Source organism: Anser anser, assembly GCF_964211835.1.
Source record: "Anser anser genome assembly, chromosome: Z".
Taxonomy (NCBI): Eukaryota; Metazoa; Chordata; class Aves; order Anseriformes; family Anatidae; genus Anser; species Anser anser.
In genome coordinates this window covers 49,654,395-49,680,415 of record NC_139723.1, presented here as the reverse complement: position 1 = coordinate 49,680,415, position 26,021 = coordinate 49,654,395, and the positions used below count along the sequence as shown (strand labels likewise).

The following is a 26,021-nucleotide window of genomic DNA, read 5'->3' as shown; positions in this document are numbered from 1 at the left end:
TTGTTTGTGTGAACCAGCATGTTAAAAGGTAAAATGGGAGTAGAAATGAAACAAGATCCAAGCATTTTATTATACTTTCATGGTAGTCAGTGTTCTAACTTCATATTGCCTAGGTAAAAAAGACGTCATGTCATCTTAGTGTCTTAGTACATAAAAAATAAGCATATTAATCAAAACAGTCACATATTTGAAAATAATATAATAATCAAAAGAATAAAACAAAATGTATCCTGTTATTTATTAGGCTAACTTTATGAGACCAAATATTATATTCTGTATAAAAAGAAATGTCTTCCTTCAAAAGAATTTATTTAATAATGCAAAGAATAATAAGCTGTTGCAAAGTCTTGAAGTGCAAATTTCTCATTATTTAAAAATGTTCTATTTTTAAACAACAAATAAAGATTATATGGCAGAATAACAATTACAGTTGTTTGGACTTTTACTGATCTCAAACCCCAAGTTTAGGAGATTAAAAAAAAAAAGTATATTCTCTCAAGTCATAGCTTCTGGAAACAACCATACACAAAATGAAGTAGCAGACCCCAAGACAATCTCCAAATGAGTAATATGCTGTGTTTATAGAATCACAGAATCATAGAATATCCTGAGTTAGAAGAGACCCACTAGGATCATTGAGTCCAACTCCTGGCACCACACAGGTCTACCCAAAAATTCAGACTAGATGACTAAGAGCACAGTCCAAACACTTCTTAAACTCCGACAGGCTTGGTGCCATGACTACATCTCTGGGGAGCCTGTTGCAGTGTGCGACAACCCTTTTGGTGAAGAACCTCTTCCTGATACCCATTTACAGCACCACTAAACCTTCTGAGTTCCCATGCTGTAAACTTGTTTCTCCCTCTTTCACTATCCAGACTGATTCTTGGATCTATAGATTTTAGCTTTCCAGGAGGCTATCAGGCTTTCCTGGCTATCCGGGGAGGTCCCAGTCGACTGGTGGCTAGCAAACGTGACGCCCATCTACAAGAAGGGCCGGGGGGTAGACCTGGGGAACTATAGGCCTGTTAGTTTGACCTCAGTGCCAGGGAAACTCATGGAGCAGATTATCTCGAGTGTCATCATGCGGCACTTGCAGGGCAAGCAGGCGATCAGGCCCAGTCAGCATGGTTTTACGAAAGGCAGGTCCTGCTTGATGAACCTGATCTTCTATGACAAAGTGACATGGTTAGTGGATGAGGGAAAGGCTGTGGATGTGGTCTACCTTGATTTCAGTAAGGCTTTTGACACCGTTTCCCACAACTTTCTCCTCAAGAAACTGGCTGCTCGTGGCTTGGACTGGCGTACACTTTGTTGGGTTAAAAACTGGCTGGATAGCCAGGCCCAAAGAGTCGTGGTGAATGGAGTTAAATCCAGTTGGAGGCCGGTCACTAGTCCCGCAGGGCTCAGTACTGGGGTCAGTTCTCTTTAATATCTTTATCGATGATCTGGATGAGGGGATCAAGTGCACCCTCAGTAAGTTTGCAGATGACACCAAGTTAGGTGCATGTGTTGCTCTGCTCGAGGGTAGGAAGGCTCTGCAGGAGGATCTGGATAGGCTGGAGCGATGGGCTGAGGCCAACTGTATGAAGTTCAAGGCCAAGTGCCGGGTCCTGCATCTGGGGTGTAACAACCCCAAGCAGAGCTACAGGCTGGGAGACGAGTGGTTGGAAAGCTGCCTGGCAGAGAAGGACCTGGGAGTATTGGTTGATAGTCGGCTGAATATGAGCCAGCAGTGTGCTCAGGTGGCCAAGAAGGCCAACAGCATCCTGGCTTGCATAAGAAACAGTGTGGCCAGCAGGGCTAGGGAAGTGATTGTCCCCCTGTACTCGCCTCTTGTGAGGCCGCACCTCGAGTACTGTGTTCAGTTTTGGGCCCCTCTCTACAAGAAGGACATGGAGGTGCTCGAGAGAGTCCAGAGAAGGGCAACGAAGCTGGTGAGGGGTCTGGAGAACAAGTCTTATGAGGAATGGCTGAGGGAGCTGGGGTTGTTCAGCCTGGAGAAGAGGAGGCTCAGGGGCGACCTTATCGCTCTCTATAGGTACCTTAAAGGAGGCTGTAGCGAGGTGGGGGTTGGTCTATTCTCCCACGTGCCTGGTGACAGGACAAGGGGGAATGGGCTAAAGTTGTACCAGGGGAGGTTTAGCTTGGATATTAGGAGGAACTTCTTTACCGAAAGGGTTGTTAGGCATTGGAATAGGCTGCCCAGGGAAGTGGTTGAGTCACCATCCCTGGAGGTCTTTAAGAGACGTTTAGACGTAGAGCTTAGTGATATGCTTTAGTGGAGGACTTGTTAGTGTTAGGTCAGAGGCTGGACTAGGTGATCTTGGAGGTCTCTTCCAATATAGATGATTCTGTGATTCTGTGATTCTGTGAAATAAGAAATTAAGTTTTGTCACAGGCATGAATCTTAATGTACAGATGGAAAGGTGCAGGAAAATCCCTCTCCTTCTCAGAGCTCTTCTCCATACCTCCCCCAGTCACTAAAATAATCCATAGAAATAATGTAAATCAGGAGACTGGAGCTGAAGAGTATTTCAGCACAGAAGAAGCAGGATTCTGTCATTTGTCTGACTGTCTCTGGAGAAGACTCTATGAAAAGTGTCCTGCACCAAATGTTCTGAAAAGAGACAAAACTAAGCCTCTAAATATTTAGCAGATAATCAGAAAAAGAAAAAAAAATTGAAAAGGTTAGGGATCATAGGGATCGTTAGGGATCATAGTTTGGCTCCAAATTTATGCTGTTGCAAAAACATACCTTTCAATATTGTTAAATCAATGCCTATTGTTGCAGACTGGAAGTAGAAAGAATTATGATAGAGAGCAATCCTTAAAGATTTATCTTTCTGCCAAAAGCATGAGCTTAAAAATAGACTGAGGCTGTTGGAGTACAGGCTTCATCATTTATCTGTCACAGAGCATGTTGTATATAATACAGGAGTTCTTAGAATAATGACAAGAGCTAGGTGAAAATTTAGCAATGGATATTAATTTTGTCTCCCGAAATGTGGCTTCTACCAACTAAAAACCATGTGCAAATTTGTGCAAATTCCCCAGATACCTCTGATTATATTCTTAAAAGTGTGGGAAAAAGTCAACAGATCAGTGGCTACCCATACAGAATATGAGAAGCACTGTTTCAGCTCTTTCAGTGCTTTTCCTTCTGGATTTTGGTGGCTTCTGTGTAAGAAAAACTTGAAGATGAACACTTCTCAAAGGAAGTGGCTGTGTCACTAAATTAGTTGGTAGAATTACTGGTGTGGTTTCCTCTTAGAACCGGTGCTTTATTTGTTCACTTATGTTTGCAAGACAAAACACTTTATTATGAAGAAAGTGGAACACCTGGATTATTTCATTCTCCGTTCATTCTCTATTGCTTTTTATTATTTTTGAAAGAAAATAAATGGCAATTTTCAATGTCAATTCAATGTGTACTGATTTTTTTTGCCTCCCCATTCACAAACTTAGCAGCCCAGCTGAAATGAGAATTATTTGCACAACTCAAACTTGCAGTCATTTTAAAGAATAGAGATTGCCTTCACTCTTGCACATGATGCTTCAGCCCATCCTGTCTTTCTCATTGCTTGTTCAATGACTAAAGATACAGATGCTTGCAGACTACAGCAAGAAATATTCAGCAAACATCACTTTTACTTTTTTTTTTTTTTTTTGGTTAAGAGTAGGAGACATTGCATGTCAACTTGGACATGAAATGAGAAACTGCAGATTACTGAGGTATATCATCTAGTACAACCAGTTTCAAACCTCAAGCTTGATTATGGTGAAAAAAACTTTGAATTACCTCCACTTATTTGTGTTACTTAACAGAAGCTGCTATTCAAAAGACAGCCAGCTCTGCCTGAAATGCCTTACTAAAATTAATGGAGAAGCTTTTACAACAAACACATGCTTGCAATACTGCTGGCTCAAAGCCAGCGTTGAGTTGCTGACTTTTTCAAACACTTAGTACAGCTGCAGATGTTTTACAAGTAGAAATGAGTGTCAAAATGATCTGCTGACAGAATGCAAGAGATTTTGTTGCTTTGCAAAATAAAGGGGTGTATGAAGATCTGCAAACCTTAATCAGAATTTTGATTTCCATTGAATTCCTACCTGTAGCTTCATAAATTACTTGATCCAGAATCCATTAAAGTCAACAGGAAACTTTTCATTTCTTAAATAGTTTTTTTTTTTTTTTTTCCAGACCTAAGGTGTACAACACTCAGAGATGCTGGAAGCTTTCTGTGACCAGATTTTGTAAAATAGGGCTATAAATTGTTCTGATTTCCAAGATTACCTGGGAGACAGAAATATAACTTCTTTTCAATTTGTCTAGAAATTATGTAACTGAATTTTCTTTCTCCATGTGAGATACCCCAATCTGATCCAAAGTGCTTTGAAGTCAGCTTCCAAATAATCTTATTGCTTCTGTTTGTTCAGGAAACACCCTAGATATTAAAAAGGACAAATATTCAGCCATCCCCTTCCTACTTCTCCTAGCTTCATAGTATGAAGTCAGCTTGAAATCATCTTCTGCGGTCTCTGTTAGTATATTACTGAGGAACTGTATAGCCTAGACTGCCATGGAATTTCCAGCTTGTCTTCAGCTTTGAATGGAGTCAGTTTGTTGACAGGTCGCTAACGTTAAACAGGAGCAAATGCTGCACACCTCTGTCATTCTCATAGGTTGGGTCTTTCTGGGGGAGAAAAGGGATGGTGGAGAGGGACCTGTCAAGGCACCGAGTCCCCTGTCCCAGAGGAAGCCAGGACATCTGGGAGGTGTCACACAGGCAGTTTTCACCCCCATGTACAACTAGGACATGGCTGAGGAACACATGGTAATGGGAGCTCTCTGGAGGGTCATCTCTGAAGCATCCTGATCTCACATCTAGCAGGCACTAGCTCGAACCTTTCACCTCTGAGCAGATGACTGCAAGAAGTGCTCAAAGGAAAAATAGGAGTAGAGTGCTTTCAGGAGGTGTCATTAATGAGAACAAACATGTTGATACCATCTGTGCTAGTCTAATTCTGCCTAATGTAATCTCCACCACAGATGTTCAAAAAGGCTAAGTGACCTAGAGGAAATCTTTAGTGGAACAGGCTGGAAAAGTGATTAACGGTGGAATTTTTTGAAAAGGCCTTTCAAGGGGTTACTCTTAGTGGGAGCTGGAGGTCTGCCACCCCTGCGGAATGTTTAAAATGCCACACTAAACTGTGAGTTTGTCTTTGTGGAGTTACGTGAATACATGAAAAGGAGTATTTTGCCCCTGGAATTATCACCTCTCACATGGAGATAAATTCAGACAGGAAATCATGCAGATTTTTACTGCTCATGTTCTTATCCCCATAGAAAAAGCCAGTCATAACTAGGGACTCCTTAACCTGCTCAGGGCCATGAGATTTGAGTTCACTGAAAATCCTAAGAGGAACATGCCCCATCTTGGGCACCATATTTCTCTGTATGTGTTCTGGAGAAATGCCAGCTGGCACTGCTTGTCTGCACAACCTTGCTCCTTGTCTATTACCCCTATTCTCAGCAATTATTTCTCCCTCAGGTTCCAGTCTACCTTTCTTTTGTCCCATGAAAGAGCTCACAGAAACTAATAAGATGGTCCTTGACTCAAATAACAAATCTTTGCCCATAGATTAAGTTCAGGTAGAGAACAATTGATTTTTTCCCCCTTATTCTTTTTATTTATTTGTTTATTTATTTATTTATTTATTTATTAATATATACATAACTGGTATGTTACATAATCTTCTTATCTGGATTTCTGTGATAAGGCCACCACATTTTTGATCTATTTCCAACATGTGTAATTGTTGACAGTCTACCCAAAATATTGGGAGTTGTATTTGACTAATACAGGTATTCTTCCATTGACTAATACACAACTCGGTACATTTAATACACCTTAAACAGTTGTTCAAAAATGTAGAAATAGAGGTGGACAAGGATGTTAAAAACAGAACAAACAAACAAACAAACAAACTAAACAACAACAAAAAAAGAAGATTCATTCTGGCATTTGGATTAAATAAATACCTGGTGATATCAGAACTGCAGATGAAAACAAGGCAATCTCCTCCTCAGTCAGCTGTAAGGAACATAAATTCTTTGCAAAGTCAAATGCTTCATTCACCAGATCATCAGAACCTACAGACCACAAAGGACAACATCAAATTAGAAATTTATTAGCTTATCTTTTTCATTTTCACATTAAAAAAAAAAAAAAGAGCAAATGTCTGCACTTCTAAAACAACTACCTTTCATCAGCTATTAAAATTCTACCTGTTCTGAAAATCAGCTACTTCATGTATCACTTAATCACCCAAAGAAGCACAAAAATTATCAAGAATTAGGGGTATGACTTAGATGAACAACATACAGAGATCTTGAAAAGGTGTTTTCTATTCCCAGCATGGAAAGAAATTTTATTTCTAATCAGACATAAAAGCTAATGGGGGTGAATGACCTGTCCTAAATAACTTTCACTCATATCATTTATCAATTAACAGTACAAATATTTTTGAAAATCTGTGAAAACATCATAAGGACTAAAATACATCAAACAGTGGACATTAACACACACATAAATGTTTATTCATGCAAGGAAGTGTTATATTTATTCATATGCAAGAAAAAAATTTACCTATACAGTAAATTTTTGATATAAATTACTCTCCTTGAATCTGGTTCTGCTTGTGTCATTTTAAATTTGCTAATGATGTATCACTCTCATTGACTGACAAAGGACGCGCATTTAGCTATTAATGTTTTAGGTAGCATTTAATATCATGTCAAGAAACGAAGCAATTGCTTTCACAGGCGAATCTAAGTAAGCTTAAACGTTTTCAGCAATACAGTATTTTAGGCAAGTCTCTTTGTATATTTTATTGTGGTTCATCATTTTAGTCCCCTCCTTGGTGTAATAAAGTGGCCTTCTGCAGGACACAATTAGTGGGAGTGATTTGATATGTCAAGCATAACTGACATGTGATGTTAAAACACTTAGCTTCCACCATGAACTCATGCTTTATCAAAGCTTTAGATGGCAGAGTAAAAACTCTGTCTGATAAAACCCTCATAGTGCTCCTTTCCTTTAGAGAAAAACACCCACTACTGCTGGCAGCTAGTGTCACATTTTCAGTTCGATTGCGGAGATTTGAATGTTCTAGGTTCAACATTACTAAGGTTTTCAGTGTGTGTCAGTACTTTCAGAAAGATAAATCTGCCATTATTTAGCTCAATGTAGTTGGTTGAAAAGAAGATCAACATACCCAAGGCTTTAAACATTTGCATCCCTCCATACTTTCCCTCAAACAAAACAGTATTGTTGAGTGGGTTGAAGGCACGGCACATTCTCACCAAAACAACTTCCAAGCAGCCTATAGGACACAAAAAGGAAGAAAAGTACCACACATTACTGCAAAACATCAAAATACAGGAAATTTCAAGAAAATATTTAGGATGATATCAATCATTAGAAACATCAACAGGCACAGAAAATCTTTGGAGTCACCTAGATGATCTCTCTCTGAATATGGGAAACAATAGTTCTGTCTGATTTGATTATAGAAAATGGGTAATTTCTGGTCCAGCCTCACCATATTTTCTTTAGGTTTATTTTCTTCTTGCAGCAAATTGGTAACATGGGCTTAATCTGAATTTAGACCTGGAAAAATGAATGGAATAATAATTTTAAGCACCTTCTCACTAAATCCAAATTTCCTGTAAGAGAAACTCTGAATCTGAGGATTCTTTTACAAACATGTTTTAGAATAAAAAGTCCAGATTTTCTAACTCCTTCTGCTCAGCATTAACAGCAAAACAGAAAATAAAACCTGATGTATTTATACATGCTGAAGCTAAACAGAGTTGTCTAACAGTACAGTCAAGTGCAACTATATTTTTTGCTTAAGGTGCAATTGTGTTGCCAGTTTTGTCTGTCAAATGAAAGTAATTGCATGGGGTGCACTGTCATTTGCAGATGTTCCAAAGTCAGTGTAAACTTAAAAAAAAAAATTGTTGTTATATGTCTCTCTTTTTCCAGGGACCTGCTCTGCCTCTCTTCCGTTTTGCACTTCTGCCCACCACCTTGGCTGAGTCCCACACTGACCACAGACAGCCCTAAACACAAAGACTTTCAGATGAAGTGAACAGCTCTCTCTTGAAAAAGGAAGCACTTCTTATGCTTTAACACATATATTCTTTGCTGCCTCACACCTCACTTCGTCATGCCATTTTGTCCTCCTGAGTTTAGGATTGTTGTTGTATGGTCAGAACAAAACTTGTCATGATTCTCAAGGAGAACAGAAATTACCACGTCCCATGTCAGGGAAGGGACCTGTCCCTTTTCTTCTACCTTGCCCTTATGTACACACATGCACACCGAGACATGCACAGAGAGCATGGCCAGAGCATGCCACCATAATCCCCTCTCATTTAGTCCAAAACCAACTGGCGCCAAGAGGGATTTTCCCTCCTGTGCACTGGCTGGAGGGTATCTCTGTAGTCTCATTAAAAAGATTAGAAATGACCACAGAGGCATTCACTAATGACAAGTGGAGATTTTATGGGGTGGCAGATGACTGACTCGACCAGCTCAATTCACAGGGTCCTTCCACTATATGTCAGGTTGGAGACTGCAGTTGCTGCAATGACAACGTGTGTGTGTATATTTAATAACCACAACTGACAGTAGAGGGAAGGGGATCAGAAGACAGTAACATGATCAGTGGGGAAGACTACAGAAGTGTTAATGCAGCTAATGAAATAGACTGAAAAGTAAGGTTCCGTCAAAATTAAAACGATGTACAGAACAAGACAGCAGAGTACATGTCTAATGTACTGGGAGTTAAACCAGTCTCAAGCCTTTGGTATTTACCCACCTGACTTAAGGAGAAGAATTTGGTCATTCTGGCAGAGCTCCATGAAACCTGTTATCCGCTTCGCAAACTCCACAACGTACTGGATAGCGTGTGTAATCTGAATGGCACACTGTTGCCACAGAGCTTCTCTGGTCTTCCAGGAAAACACACATGGAAAAGCAAACCAATAAGTAAGTGGCTTCATCAGTGCATAGAGGACTTCAAGTGGCCTTGCAAGAAAGCACAGTCCTAAGACTGCCTCCCCAGTCAGAGCTAGTGGTATCTCTGCCTTCAAGGTGCCTAACACTTTTTATTAGAATGTTGTTTTCACAAGTTGGTTGCCCAAGTAGTCTGAACTCTCTCTCTGGTTCTTCAGAGGGGGATAATGCATTGGCCAGTGTTAAAATATGATTTTAATGTTGATTTTTGTGCAGGAGAGACAATTGGTGGCACCAACAATATAAATAACCCAGGATATTCCAAGGGAGGAAGTGGTGCAGTGCTATTCAGTTGTCTGACAGAATATTTTTGCTAGTTTGAAACTTAAAAAATAAATCATTAAAGAATCATTGCAATCTGAATACTGACTACTTGAGATTTTTGTCTCCTTGATAACTACTTTCCTTGTGCATGCAAGTTGTGCAAATGCAAACCAACGTTCTTGGGTTGCATACAATAACTGTGCAAGTTAGTGTGTTTTTATGCCTGTTATTTCTTCTTAGCCCCATGTCTTTCCTAGAAAAAGAAGGAGTCTCTTTGGGCTCTTGCATGATCAGTCAATCTGCCAATTGATATCTCATTGCAGAAACATTGCTAGTGATGCAGGCACAAGAGGCACAAAGAGCACAGCTTGACTTCTGTTGACTGGGCTATATCTGAAGAGGTGCCAGTAAGAAATATTCTGAATGTGATCTGAGAATCACAAAGGCAGAAGAAAAAAATCAACAAACATGTAAAGAGACCATTTTTCCAGCCACTTTTGAACAACTTCACTTTACAGAGTATTTTCAATTTATCATTATTTGTTATCTATAAGTGACAGATATTTAGTTTGCTCACAGTGAAAGTATTTATTATTCAGATAAAAAAGGGCTGTGCTTCTAACAGCTTTTAAAATTATAAGGAAACAAGTTAGGTTGTCTTATTTTCTGAAAACTCTTAAAATAGAGAGTGTCCAATCCTGATCACATGATGTTCAACTGAATTTCTGCATAATGATTAAATATGTTGTAATAAACAATGTATAGAAATCTGGATTCTGTGACCATGTCTGAGCTTTGACTTAAAAATTATCCCAACCTGCTGGTAAGCTACTCCTTCTATTTAAGAAATGTCACTCTGCTTTTACTCACCAGACTCCTCAAAGATATTTAAAAGCCTATTTTCACCTGTAAGAAACTCATCAGCTCTTCCTTGGCAAATATGTTATGCTAACAATTATATTATCATTGTGATATTAACAATTTCAATTCATAGGGAACAGAAGAAAAAGCATATTACGAGGTTGTACCTTGCTCTGATAAACCTTAATTTCTTCATATGTGTGGGTCTGCCATGCTAGCTGGTGTAGTTCCTCCATTGTATATTGGCATGTCTCCAAATGAGATTTAATGATATTCTGTGCAATTCGATCTGAGAAGAGGAGAATAAAAAATAGTTCACATGAAACATTCTGGTGAACAGTGAATTGCAATAGCAAAATGTTGAAAATATTAAGATTGTTGGAAAATGCAGATTTTCAAAAAAATAAAAAATAAAAATCTTTTCTTTCCAATGATACCTTTCTCTCACTCTCTTTTAAAATATTTCTGAAGATGTCTTTTGTGAAATATTTCAGTATTCAATCCAAAACCAAAGGATGCTTCGTAAATAAAGGATGCTTTTGGATGTATATATGAAAATAACAATGTATCTTATGAAATTATTTTAATTCTTTAATTCTGTAAGATGATGATGATGATGATGATGATGATGATGATGATGATGATGATGATTAATGTGTTCAAATAAATGTTGTTTGGAGACTCTGGTTCACTGATCACTTCTGTTTACCCCAAGCCTGCACAGCTGCCCACACCTGGCCACTCAGTCCCGACATGGGCATTTGCATTACTTGGGGATTACTTACATCAGAGAAACAGGAATATTGTCTCATTTTTCTCCAGTTAGGTTTTAGCTGAATCGATTTCTGAATTAGCATGATGGACATGAACATGGAGACTGGTGCTAGCAGGGTGTGAAAGCTGCAATGAGCAGCCTAAGTTTTAGGAGAAGAGAGGCTGGGGAATAGCTCTCACACTCTGTAACAGCACATGATTAAGTTACATTAAAGTTATTCTGAAATCACAGTTTTAGACATTACTGCATAGCGTGGAGTGCAGGATGCAACGGGAAGCATTCATTGCTGGCCTGAGAACCCCATAAAATTAACAGTAAACTTCTCAGGGAAGTATTTGAAACCAGACCTTTGTCCTTTAAACCCCTTGAATGGATTAAAAAGATTTTCCCCCAAAAAATTCCAACATGAATTCATTAGCACTGGAACTTGAAATGTCTCGATAAAGCATGATCTAGAAATGTGATGATTTCTGATCTTGCAGCTTTGAGACCTATATAGCTAATGTAGATCAGTGCCTCATCCTGAAGACATTGTTTAAGCTAAATGCCATTTCAGCAAAGTAAAAGGTGGACAAAAAAACTGATCTGAAATACTCACTTCAGAACCTGCACTTATCAGAAAACATGTTCATCAAAAAAGGAGAGGACATTGACAGGGTATTAGCAGAACCTGAGCATGGGAAATAAAAAGAACTAGGAATGTCATCATTTACTCATCCACATCCTCAACAGTTTCTTACTGTGGGTGGATCTGTTGTTTTGGAGTCCCAAAATAAGACTGTTGCTTTGGCCAAATGTTATCTGAATTTAAAAACACCGTCAAGAAGGAAAGCCGAAAAATGAATGTAAACATATATGTGCAGTCTTCAATCACTGTTATAGGAGTATGAATTAAAGGAGATTTTTCTGTACTACTGTCGCAGTTAATAAGCTGAGAGTTAGTGGAAGGGTGCTGAAGAAAACACAAAAGAGTTCCAGGTTTTTGTACAAAAAAGAGTATTTTCTCTATTGAATCTTTATGGGTATCATTTAACAGATCAATGCTGCCTCTAGGTTTCCTGGTGGAAGAACTGACTAGTGTAAAGATAACTAAAAGTATATATTAGTAAGTACAGGAATCCATCATTCTTCCACAGAAGCATACAAGTCTTACTCCACGGTGGTAAGTCAATGTTGTATTTTGTAGTAAAAACCTTACAGATAAATGGACTTGTCAGAATAAATTAAATAATAATTTAAAAAACCCAACTGTTTTATAAATACTGCATTTCAGATTTTTACCCCCCATATTTTTCGGTTTACTGTATATTTTTTAAAAAATCAACTTTCTGGAAACATCATAAACTAGAGTAAATATGACTGTAGAAGTTTAGCTCAGGGTATAGATTTTGTATCTTATATTCCTGAAAGTATTTAACCAGAAGGAACTGAAGTATGATTAGAACATTTAAACCTTGTATCTAAAACACCAGTGAAAAAAATATAATTTAAACTTGTATTACGTGTTCCCAGTCTGAATGGTGAATGATTTTGCCCTCTATAACCACTGGGTGGTCTTTCTGTTTCCTGTGTTTTCTAGCTCATCTCCCCTAGCCTCAGCATTTGTTACACTAGGCTGGAACTACTCATGTTCTTGACAAAAGAAAATACTTGCAATAAATATATCAAATGCTTTAATATTACTACATAGCCAGATTTTGAATCAGATAAGGATGGCCTGCTTGTTGGTCTGATGTGAACAATCTGAAGATGAGATCCTTTCATTTCACTGACCTGGAAATGTATTTAATCATCAGTTCTACATCACTGCAAAGACTCCAAGCCTCACTCTTTTTCCTGCTATTTACATATTTACCTTAGGATCAAAGAGCTGAGTAGCAATTCGTGAACCTTCAAGGTTTTGTAGGGATGGCATCCTGTGTTTTAGTTCTATACATTTTTTCCTTATGTACTTATGTTGAACTGACAATAAAAAAACATTTAGATGTGTGAAGGCCTAGGGCAATCGCAGCAAGCAGCAGCTCCAAATCCTGACATCCAAAGAGGAACCAGGTGCAAGAAAGACTTGAAACTCTTGAGCTGCAGGCTAGGCAAGGCTGAGTGCATGATAGAAAGGGTATGCTGGGTCTCAGGGGAGGAGGGGACTGCTTATTTTGTGTAAGCAGCAGAGGAGGCTGCTTGCTTATACTCAGTGCTGGAGTCCCTGGGAGGTTCCTTGTGCAGATATAGCATACATGGGGTGTGCAGTGCTGACATGGTGCAAAAACCAAAAGAATTATAAGCTTATCTTGGCTTCTCAGAGAGTTCAGCAACAGAAGATGCAATGCAGGCAGAGCAAAGAATATTACTCTCAAAGGGATTTCAAAGAGCATAGCCTTTTTTTTTTTTTTTTTCTATGCCATTTTCAGATCTGAGTTCTTTTCACCTATGTAGTTGTAATCAGCACGTATCTCTGCAAATCCCATGCAGAAAGAAGACCTTAAGTCATTGGGAATAATGTACTGACATTTAATGTAAAACTGTCCTGATGTATGGCATGGGTACTGTGCTAAATCCAAAATTTGCCACATTTCTGGGAGGAGACCTAGCAGCTCTCAAGTATTGTTGGCAACTGAGTTCATTCAAAGAATGGAACACTGAGGAAGGAAAGCAGCTTACTACAGAGAGCTGTTGCCTTAATATGGAGGCCATGGCCTCAGCCCCATGGAGGTACCCTGGGAGAATACTCAACAGATATATCCCTCCTGTTCTCCAGACTAGAAGTTTCCACCACAGTTTCTCCATGCAACAGGTCTTGACTTAAGTCAATTTCATTATTTTCATTTTCATTTCATTTTGTTGTCTGCCATCTTAAGGCAGAGCTTTCAAGGGTCCCCTCACACCAGGAAGCTGCACAGATACAACTATAACTAGGAATCCTTTTTGGTTGTGTCGCAAGGACTATGAAAGACAGCACAATTCTTGTGACCTCAATATGAACTGTATTCCCCTTTGAAATGTTGTCAGTCTCCATTTTACACAGATTACATCAGGTTTGCAACATTTACTTTATGACAAGACAAGCAAAAGAGATGATGCTGATTCTTTATGTGTGAGAATCAAAGTTTGAAACATTTTCTTTTGCAAGGAACACCTTCTGCAAGTGTTGAGTGAAAATTAATAACTTCAGTTAAAAGGAATTACTAAGCCCGCATGACAGTATACCATCAACATTAACAATAACTACAGCTCTAAACTGCATGATTATTGAAGCTTATTGCCATTATATGTAAACAAAGATGTACATTAGGTGTTTTATTTCTCCCCTTTTGTCTGCATATTGGGTTTATTATATTAGGGTTATATCTCCTATCATGCAACATGATCACTTGATACCGCATGACACCCTTTAGGGGTCTGAGAGCCACAGCGTATCCTGGAAGACTGACTCTGGCTGGGAAACATGGACCACAGAAAATAATGTATTTCCAGCATATATTGGAAGCATTTCCATTAGGTATTTTAGTTATAAATTTGAAGAATTTTTAGTATTGTTATTTTGACTTTTTTTCATAGAAAACAGTCTGTTTTTGTGCAAATACTGTGTTTCATTGCGAAAAGTCTCTAGTAAGAAGTATTTGCTTCCAGACATGTAAGCTAGAAACAACATAGTCGATCAAGTAAACAGATAATAGTTGTCACCAATATGAGGTCTTGAAAAATCAGAAATATTCAGGCAAGATATATCTTGGAATGATCAATTATATTTCATTTCTGTCCCATATATGCCTGACTAGTTTTTTATAAATACCCGCTATATTAGCTGTTAAGTCTCATTTGTTCTTTTTCATTCTGAAAAAAAAAAAAAGACATTTTTGGTTCATAATGACTCTGAATTTCCAAAGATTCAATATTAAATTACACCAAAGCAGTCTGTGTGGTAAACACCTGCACTAAACTAAACAAACAAAAAAAAATTATAAATATTACAAGTGGTATCTTACAAGATCTATGATCTTTAAAGAAAGCTGATTTTATAGATTCATCCTCTGGATTATAGAAATGTATGCCAGCAGGACTGGTTTCTCAGAACAGATAAGAACAGGAGATTTAACATGTCCTGCTTTTACAGAAATCTCCAACATAACTGGAGAGACAAGAACTTTGTCTCAGCATACAGCTCAAACCCTCAGAGAGGAGATGTGTCCACCAGATCCCAACCATGCCCTGACAAAAGCACTGCAGAAGAGGGAAAACATGCTTGAGATGTTTCAAATGTTCTCTAAAACCTGCTGATTAATGAGAAACATAGGAAAACTGTGTTCTTCCCCAAACAGTCAAGTGGGCAGGAAGTGATTTGGGGCAGCTCCAGAAGAATTGTGGAAGAGGCCAGGAAAGGGTGATCTGCAGGGCTTGGGAAGGCTGTGGATGTGCTCCCCTATGGCAATGCTGATGGGGCGCTGAAAGGTGCTGGGCAGGCAGGAGGGTGGGTGGATGTGTCATGAATGGGCAGGCATTCACTGAGAGGCAGGCCCACACCGTGGAGAAGGCATCAAAACTTTTGTTTTTCAGATTCTCCTCATGTGACAAGATCTTGACAACAGCAGCCTGTGCTTTTTAACAGCCCTGCCACATGTCGTACCTCTATTACATGCCTCCAATGCCAAAGCTAGTTCCTGAAAACCTTGCCAAAGATTATGGTAAGATAGATGGGGAAAAAAAGTAACAGAAAATGAAACTTAAATCACAAGAAGCAATTTAAGAAAGAAAGACCAGGAAGCAATAACTTGAACAGTACTGTAATCCAGTGTGTAGGAGAAATCAGCAGCACTCAGTGAGACACAGAAATGATGGTGGACAATGATTTAATTGGGATTTTGCAATACAGCACTGTAAAAGAAAGTAAAATATGTAGAATGCTCAGAAGAAGCTGAAAATCATACATCAGGAAGCTGAAATATTATCTGTCAAAAAAGATTTGTTCTAATTCAGAAAACAGTTGTGGATTCTTGAAAGAAATACTTTGTGTATGCATGTAATTCTACGGTCTGTGAAATGTAACTGATCAGGCAAGATGGCCTCAAAGCTTATGACTTGATGGAGCAACAAAAACATGAAAGAAAGATGTATACATATACTGTGAGTAAAACAAAGGCTGTACAATATACAGGGGAGACTGGTGACAGAATAAGAATCTATAGAACATGCTCCTGGTTTGGCAGCTCGGTGGAAGCAAATTAGCCTATTAAAGCCGATACCTGAAAAAGGCCATGTGCAAATATTGATGGGAACTGTCCCGGAGCATAATGACGGATCTCACTGGCACTAAAAGAATTAAATGAAGCTATTAGAGAAAAGCAGCATCTCCGCAGTGAAATGTGGAATATAGGAAGGACATAGCCAAGACAAGGAGGAGGAAGACCACGAGAGATCAATGTTGCTCTAGCAAAAGAAACAGCTTTTAAATTTGGTCTGGCCTACCTAAAACTACAGGGACAAGAAAAATATTTGATTCTGCAAGGCTGGCCTAGTGCAATAAGCTGCAGCATCATTAGTGCAGTAAATTCATCCTAGTTTCTTATGGACACGTCACTTGCCCTTCCCCCTGTGTTCAGTTGGGTAAGAGGCCTCAAGTGTGTACATGGCGCCTGTCTACACAAGCTGACTGGCCAGCAGGCCACCACCTTCTGGGGTGGACACAGGCCTGGCCATGGCTTTTCTCCTTCCCTAAGAAGGTCTGTCTTTGTCAACTTCTGATTAACCTCTTTTACAAAAACTTGTGGGAATGTAAATTTCTGAGGCCACTGATTGCCTTTGCTGAGGATGAACAGTAGTTAAAGAAGTATTTATTGGGTGTGAGAAAGTTAAAGAAGTATTGGGTGAAAGAAATACTAGACAGACAGGAAGACTGCACAACCCTATTCTGCCAACAAAGCAGGCCAAAAGTATACGCAAGGAAAGAGAAACTGTATACAGGCTATACGCCTCTCGAGCATAACTTTGGGACTACAGGTCACAACTTCTAGAATGATGTAGCAAATGAGCTATTCTATTTCTAGTTTTGGCTACTCTGCTGGGATCTTTCTTTCTTTCTTTCTTTCTTTCTTTCTTTCTTTCTTTCTTTCTTTCTTTCATTTTCTTTCTTTCTTCTTTCTTTCTTTCCCTCTCTCTCTCTTTCTCTCCTTCCTTCCTTCCTTCCTTCCTTCCTTCCTTCCTTCCTTCCTTCCTTCCTTCCTTCCTTCCTTCCTTCCTTCCTTCCTTCCTTCCTTCCTTCCTTCCTTCCTTCCTTCTTTCCTTCCTTCCTTCTGACATTTCTTGTTTTAGGTTTCAGTAAACACCTCACAAAAGGTACTCTCCAAAAGTTGTGACAGCTCAAACATGTATTGCAACAGTGGGTTAGGAGCTGTTTAAATCTGAACTACATACAGAAAATAGAACATTGCAACCTAGATAATATACATCAGCCTAGTGCAGACCTGCAGGGGTCTTTCATCAGCTGATGAATCAGTCCTGCCTTTTTCAGACATTTCCTTGCAATATCTGGAGATATTCAACTGCAATGCCTAGGAAAAACTCCCAGCTTAGAGTCAAGTTCAATCCTGGTGGTTATAGGTCTAATAACTCCAAAGATTGCACACAATATTCATCAGCTGTGAATTTGGCCTAAGTGGAAATTATCCATAGGATTCAGCAGTGTCTGTTTCCTACAGGCTCTTTAGTTCTTTCATTTGTCTGTCTTTTCTCATGAGAAATCCTGGGTTTTCTCAGCATTCCCTTCTTTTGCACTGGGAACTGAAGAACTTTGAAGTGTGCCTCCTAAAACACTGATAATCATCCTCAATTAAAATGAATAATGAATTTTTAATTTGCCACTTACCCTTAGGATCCAGTTGAATAGCTAAGAGCTCATCTCGGCTTATATCCTAAGTTGAGCTCTCACAGGGATCCACTTTGAATTAATGCTGCAATAACACCATAGCTTTGGCTGGCTGCTATAAGCATGCATATCAGTTCTTAAAACTATCAAAACTCCTGCAATACATTCTAAATAAAATCTCCATTATAATACTCAAAATAATGGCAGGCTAATACCAAATTAACATTTTTCTGTGTTCTAATTCATGGGAACTATGACTATAAATGTAAAGTTTTGTGAACAGGTTTCACTGCATAGATTACCTCAAGAAATTCTCAAGAAATTCTACGGTAGTAGAGGCAGTGATTCAGGCAATAAAGAAAAGATATGTCCTGTAGTGGCTGTCCAACATGAATATTAGGTCCTCCCATCTGTTTTTTCAAATGGACTAGCTGAAAATGTTTAACTTTATTTATTTATTTTTAATAGAAAAACAGAAACAGTTTTTCTGAAAAGAGGTCCCAAAAAACAAATTCATTTTTTTTAATCCTTCCCCGGCTTTCTCAATATCATAATGCATAAAAGAAAAAAAATGCTAACGAATTACAAGAAATGACAATACAATTGAATAAAGCCCTAATTCAAAGGAATTTAGAGGATGGACCCAGAATTGAGTTAAAACCTAGAGGATTTATAAATGCTTAAAGGTCTCCACTTAATAATTCTTTTCCTGGATCTCAGCCAATTTAGTCAAAAACGTATATTTTATACTAATTAGAAATCATTTAGCTGGCAGCAAAAGCACAAACCAAGGCAATGGCTAGAGATTGCGGGACATGGGCTCTACAGGCACCATATAATTATCACAAATTCATTGAGATGAACTGTTTCCTAACTTCTTCAAGCACAGATTATACAATTATATTACAGTTGAGACTGTTCCAAAGCAAGAATGTGGTTTCATGTATTACAATTAAGCAAACATTGTTAGAATGGACATTGTTCACTATGAAACCTAGAAATATGCATGGAACACTTGGAATATTAAAACTCTTAAACTACAGTTGTAAGGCTTTGACCTATAAGTCTTCAAAAGACTGGGAGAGCTTAGAAATACATTTGAACATTTTTCTCACTGTCACAGGTTTCTATTCAGATTTTTATAAAGATTTTATACAATTTAGGTGTAGAACTGCTTTAAAAAGCAATGAAAAAGCATTCTACAGTAGTTCTATTTTCCTGTAGTGTGACATCTGCATTGAATCAAAGTAGTGTCACTGTGTAGAGTCAGAAATTGAAACAATTTGATAATCATAAACAATCCCAGTGATTTCACCAATTAAGAGAAAAAATATCCATGCAATCAAAAGGGAACGTGAGATACTGTTCCATGCCTTAATATCTTGCTTTAACTGTTCCAATTTATATGCAACTTTCATCCATGAAAGACTACTGCACTATAAAAACTGTATTCTGATACTCAGGCTCACCATTTGTCTGAATTTTAGTCTCATTGCACTGCAGTTTTGCAATAAACACATGCATGTTCCTCACTGTGTGTTTCAATTCAACATTTTCCTCATATGTTTCCACTCCCGTACAAAAATAGCGGTGCTGCTCTTTGAAATGAACTATCAAAAACGAGTGGACTAAAGAAAGGTATAGTTCTCAACAGAGCTGGGAAAAACATCATAAGCTACATAATGCACATCATTCATAAATATAAAAGGGAAAGTAGTGAAATGCATGTTATGGTGAATGAAATCTACCACACAGAATGTATGCGGTGTACAAAAGTCAACTATGACCATGGAAAGTAACACTTAAGATGTTGCATGTGTACTGGGAAACAAAACAACAACAACAACAACAAAATAAAACAAAGCTTTCTTTTTTTTTCTTGTGGCTGAAGGTTAGAGAAGAATCAAATAATGCTGTACGTGATGAAAAAGAAATTCAATATGGCCCCCGGATTTAGCTCTTTGAAAGCATAGGGTATGTATGCATATTGTCTATTGTCAGTACTGAACTGTCCAGAAACAACATGCACGAATATCAGCATTGACACTGAGATAAAGGGGTTGTCCAGATGAGGAGGTAAGCAACTTATCACTACTAATTCAACACACAGGACTTTTGGAGATAACATGCTACTTCTACATACTACAGTGATTCCTAACTCATCACTGTTTTGCCCCATTGATTTTCATCTGCAGTGCTGTCTTTGCTGCCTCAGAGGTTGTGTGCGAGACACAACTTCGCAAGGCACCATACATCACATGCCACATACCCTCCATGCTCTGTTCCAGCCTTCTTTTTCAGAGGGTTTCTTACGGAAGGCCATTTACCATTTCTTCTGCTGACATTGTGACACAATATAATATAATACAGTACAGCAGGGAATCTGCTGAACAGATATTCCTATGACTGACAGCTATAGCACACCTCAGTACTTATTATACCGCTAGCTTTACATTGATCTTTTTGTGTGATTTATAATATGATAATATTCACTGTACAGGGCTATTTCTGAAAAGATTATCATGATATATGCTAATATATGGGATGCACGATACATTATTTTACATATTTTGGCTGCTACAAATGGTTGCTTTCTCACTGCTTTTTGGATTCTCAATAGAATGAACACATTCTGTCAAGTGTGCTTATGTAAGAAAATATATCTTTTGAGAAAAAGAGGAATTTTATGTACTTGCTTTAATGGATTAGAAATATTCCCACTTTAAAGAAATATATTATCATGCTTTGGAATGTAAGCTATAGATTAATTTGCTTTAAATAATGTTTAATATATTTTTAATTCATTTGTAAAATGGTCTGAAAAGCAGGTCAAACAGAACCAAACATCACAAAATATTCCCTATTCTCAATCTCAGCTAAAGTTATAATTGATTTTAGCAATTTAAATACTTAATGCAGTGGTTTATATTATTCAAACAGTCATAGCTGCAATTAAGATGGACCTCGTTGTCTTTGGTGCTGCAAACACAGTCAGTAGACATTTTCCATTTATTGAAAATATACATTATGTGCCAGAAATTATTTAACTATATGTAACCAGAAATCTTGAGTATTCCTACTAGCAACAATTATCCTCATAATGGGCAATATTTAAAGTGCCATTTTCTGCAACATCTATACTGCATGGTCTGTAATGTAATCAAACTCCATTTAGGAGCACTGTCAATGGACATTATTGGTAAAATTAATGTGGCTTTGTTAGTTGGCTAGCATTTGACATAAGAATTGAACTAACTGGAAGAGATTTCTTTCCTTTTCTGAAAGAGAAAAATGATTTCACTTTCAGAAATATCAAAACAAACAAACAAACAAAAAACATAACACAATCCAAAAACAAAAAAACAAAAAACCCAAACCCTTTATAATTTACAGGAAAATGGTCTCTGGCATGTACTTTTAGTCTATCTATTGCATTTTCAAATAGTTTTAGGTTAATTGCTTGATTGCATAAATTTGAACTAGGTATAGGTAAAAAAGCACATTGCATCCTGCTTATTAAACTGCTGTAATTTGCATAAAATGCAGCTGAAAAGGACTTCTAGAACCGATATGAGACAGATCTGAAGTCCACTGCAGATACAGTGAGGCTCAGTGGATGCTCAGTGACTTGAAAACCACATGGTGAGTTTTTGTTTTCTAAATCTACATCAAAAGTTATAACACAAACTCTGCTCTCTGTCTTCTTAAGTCAGTAAGTGCTAAAATATGCATTTAGTAAAGTATAAAAACATAATCACTTATTTATGAACATTTGGATCATTTAAACTAACAGTGTGAGCAACACAAATTCAATAAAGCCTTTATGTAGATCTGTAATTAGTCTGGTTTTGATCTGTAAATTTTCATTTCTAAATATGTAAATTTACAAATAAAGTTTACTAGTCTGGAACAGACAAAACTAGAGAAAACTACAAACTTTCAAAAATATTTTTCCAACAATTCTGATAAATTTTATGGCAATTTTATTGGCCAAATTTATTTCTAAATGTTTAAAAATAAGATTCTGCAATTATATATATATATATAACTATAACTATTTTCATTTTAACATCAGCTCAGCTAGAATGTTTCTGCATCATAATACTCTAATTTATTCCTCCACTCTTCTGTCCATTTTAGATGAAGTGGAAATGTTTCCTAGCTGAGCTAAGCTGTCAAATTAGTTTTGAATCTTGCCATTGCCCATTTTCTTCTTTAATGTACAAGAAGGGGAAGAGATTACTTAATTACCTTAAAAATTAACAGAAGAGGGGGTTCTAAGCTTTGTTACATTAACTGAAATGAGCACAACACTGAAATATTAATTTATTCTGATTGTTACCTTTAAATAGGTAATGATGGTTAGAAATAGTGCCCTAAGGGTATCTGCATGGAAATGCTCATGCTGCACATTTTTAATTGCTCACTAGATGGCAACATTGCTCTGCTGAAATACAGCTGTAAGGCTGTACACGTCTGCACACATCTGCCCTGAAAAATTTGGCTACCACCTTGGTAGAAGAGATATTAAAACACGGCTTAGAAAAAGAGGTGAAGAAACATTACACAGGACTACAGTTACACAGCCATCATTTTTGTTTTACTATGTAGTGGTCCACAGGCTTGAAAAGAAGCTACAGACAAAAGAGAACTTCAGCACAGCTGTTGTTAATGTCACCTTAGGTATGGGCTTTAATTTAGAGAGTTTATTGCTTTTTGAATCATCTGATCCATACAATAACCTTTGAAATAACATCTAATTGATGAATATATGTTCTGTAGACAGTCCATTAATTTTTGATTTGGCACAGAGAGCAAGACTTGGAGATACAGATAAGGGAGTTAAAGAATTAACAACAACAAAAAAGAAAGAAAGAAAGAACAAACAAACAAAACCAACTCCTATCACCTTTGGAAAAGTACTTTTGCAACCATCAAAAACAAGTCACAGCATACTTTCTAAGAGATCAGTCCGATGATGGTTTGCACATTTCATATGCAGCATACGGTGGTAAGGACATTCATGAATAATATAGGCATGGGGGAATAAACTAATTTCTTCTAAAGTTAATGTAAGGATTTATACTGAAAGGAAAAATGTGTGGGACCAGTTTTCAAATACATTCTCACCAGAGGAGCTGAGAATGTTTCCAAGTGAATGCGTTCTCTCAAAGCAGGACACTGAATGAACTTTATGTAAAGCTCCAGCTTGTTTGATATTGCAGCAATGGAAAACATTGAATGATCATACAGTATATAAGGTTGTGTACTGTAGATCCTGAGAAGAATGTATGAAACCAGCTAAATTAAGGCTTACATATGCAGAGTGTTATTTGCAATTACCAGGGAGGCTTTTCTTTTACATACCTATCTTGAACCAGCTTTTACAACATTTTGCATGTTTTGCTTTACTGAAGTTTTCTAGTCAATGGGTCAGGAATGCTGTGTGTTAAGTGGGATTTGGTGAGTAGGAGAGGTGATGCCTCCTCCAGTTTTCACCACACAGCTGCTATAGTGAGCTACTGACCATGCTAAGATACAAACAGAGCAGTGTTGGATGGACTGGGGATAAAGAAGATGAAGCTTGAGCCTACAGACATTACTTACTATTTAACTTCAGTTTTTGTAGAATTCTGATCTGTCCAAGACATTGGGTACCTTTAAATACAACTGACATTGAAGAAATGCCATGCAAATATACACAAGCAACACTTTTTTTTTCTTTTTTTTTTCTGTAATTACAAGAGCTCTGGTTATGTGACCTCTTGTACTCTCTGACACCTTATCAACTACCTAAATACACACAAATATAGGGCACACTTCAGTTTGACCATAAGTGAACCTTTAACCAAGCTGTTTTCTCCACAAAAATGATGACTAATATTTTTATTTTTTTTTTACTCGGCTTTAAGAAAGCATAGGCTGGTAGTTTCATCTGTGATCAAGGCAAGGAAACCTTTCCATTAACTTCTACAGACCAAGACCTGAACCACACATTTTGTGAGGAGAATGCAATGCTCAATTTTGTAACAGGTAATGTTATGCATATACATTGAAACAAGATGGTCTTTAATTTGACCAAGTCTAAAAATAAGCCTTTAATACCTGTTAATTTAAAATCACACTTGGGAACAAGCTTTACCATTTTTCTGTGGAGCTGCAAGGGTCAGGAAACAGAGCTGCCTTTTCCCTTAAAGAGTTCCCATGCACAGGCTGACCTCTGCCTCTCTCTCTCCGTGAGGAGAAGGACGTTCTATGCACAACAAAATACTTGCTTTCAACACAGAGGCAGATTGGACCTGAGTTTGAGCTTCTAGCACAACAGGAGGAAATTCTGCCTTCCCAGACCTACAGATATAAGGGAGACACAGTACCATGCACCCCCGGGACATGGGTGCCCCCCCATACTGGCAGCTTTGCCTGGCTGGCGGGACACACCTGGCTTGTGCTGCCAGTGGGCAGCAGGACAAGTAGAGAAAGAACATGCTCAATTCATCCAGTGGCTGAATACTTCCTTTGTCCTCTGCCCACCTTGGCTACAAATCCAGCTCACGGCTCCAACAAGATGCCTTGAGTCATGGATGAAAATACCTGTCTTAAAAGTAAAAGGAAATAGCCTAGAAATTCAAGTGATGTCAAGATGAAGCTCTGCTCCTTTCTGATTATTTACCAGCTTCAGATTGATTTCTTGGTGTTTTGAATTTCTTTTTGAATCAGGAACTGGAATACTGACCGGAGCAGAGCCTAAGGCACTCTTCTGCCTAATGGGGAACTACCTGTTTTAATCAAGCTATTCTTCATCATAGGCTCTGGCAGTTACATGAGAAATTTGTTTCTGTATTTGAAAGACTACTCTTTCTTATACTCAGCATTCTCATCATGATCAGATAAGGTGCAGTTGTACCCTGGAATATTCAACCTATTTGGAGGAATATAATAGTTCTAAATACCTCTGAAGAAGCCCTATATAACTTCAATTTGTCATCATGTCTTTCTCCTACACTTATTTCCTGGTACAGTATTTAGAGATACTAGTAAGCATGTAATGCAGGATGAGCTATATTTTGCTTGCTATGACATTCTAATATTATGTTTTAAAGTATCTGCTGTGCAAAACTTTTGAATCTCAAAACTGTTAAGATGAACAGTTTCCACTTCCACTATTAAGTGTACAACAGATCAAGGTATGTTCAGAAAAAATAGAACTTTTACATTTAAATTAAAGCATATAAGAGTTAAAGATCAAAGCACGCCTGATAATTTTGATTTGTGGGTAAAAAATAAAATGTGAAGAAAATAAAGTATATGTTATATAAATTATTTGGTACGGTAACATAGAAAACATTATTTCTATATCTGAGTCAAAATGAAGAATTCTTGTTTAATTTTTGAGAGAATCTTACTGTTTGGTAGTGAGCAAAAGGTAAATACTAAAGTACTTTATGCAGTTGCAACAAATTGTTTAGTCAGGTGCAGCAGGGGCCATTGTTAGAACTTGTTTAACAAGCATTTAACATTTTTATTAATAAACGGGAAGAGAGGGTTCACAGCATGTTAATTAAATGAGTAGATAATTCTAAACTGAGAGAAGTCACAAATCATCAATGACGACTGAGACCTAATGTAGCAGGATTGAAAAGGACAGAAAAATAGGAAAGAGAAAACAAGATTCAAGCTTAGAAATGTGCAGTCAGAGGTGTCTTAATAAGAAATGTCCTATACAGGAAAAAGGTAAGTGAGAAACAACCAAAGCAATAGCACTGAAGTAGTAAGCAGGATATTGGTTATAATATGATGCTATGATTATAATATGTAGTGCTATGATTCTGGGCTGCCTGAGAATAAGTCTTGTTGTGAAAAGCTTACACCAACTTTAAGGAACTCAAGGATGGAAGGATTCTCACACATTTGTTTATGAGAAGGGTTGCATTCGGACAAGATCATGTGTCTTGTCTGCACCTTGTCAAGATCTGTCTTTCAAGACAAGGCAAGTGTGCTGGTGCTTAAACAAATACACTTTTGAAGAATATGAACACCAGAAAAACATAAAGAATGGAAATCTGAATCTGGTATAAAATCTTCAGTGAGGAAAAGAACTAAAATGACCTGGATACTTAAAACAGCAGTTTGGAGTATCACTAGGCAGGGTAGCATAAAGAAAGTCCTATCAAGCACA

General features: G+C 37.7%; 1 protein-coding gene across 1 annotated transcript in view; it reads right to left on the bottom strand.

Moving 5' to 3' along the window:
- Nucleotides 1-26,021, bottom strand: part of RORB (RAR related orphan receptor B) — a 149,318-nt gene that overhangs the window by 11,008 nt on the left and 112,289 nt on the right. Inside the window, exons 5-8 of the mRNA XM_083817750.1 lie at nt 10,382-10,503; nt 8,893-9,025; nt 7,282-7,389; nt 6,047-6,157 (exon numbers count right to left, since the gene is read on the bottom strand). Coding sequence (XP_083673876.1) covers nt 6,047-6,157; nt 7,282-7,389; nt 8,893-9,025; nt 10,382-10,503 — 474 coding nt within the window. The remainder of the gene's footprint in view (nt 1-6,046; nt 6,158-7,281; nt 7,390-8,892; nt 9,026-10,381; nt 10,504-26,021) is intronic.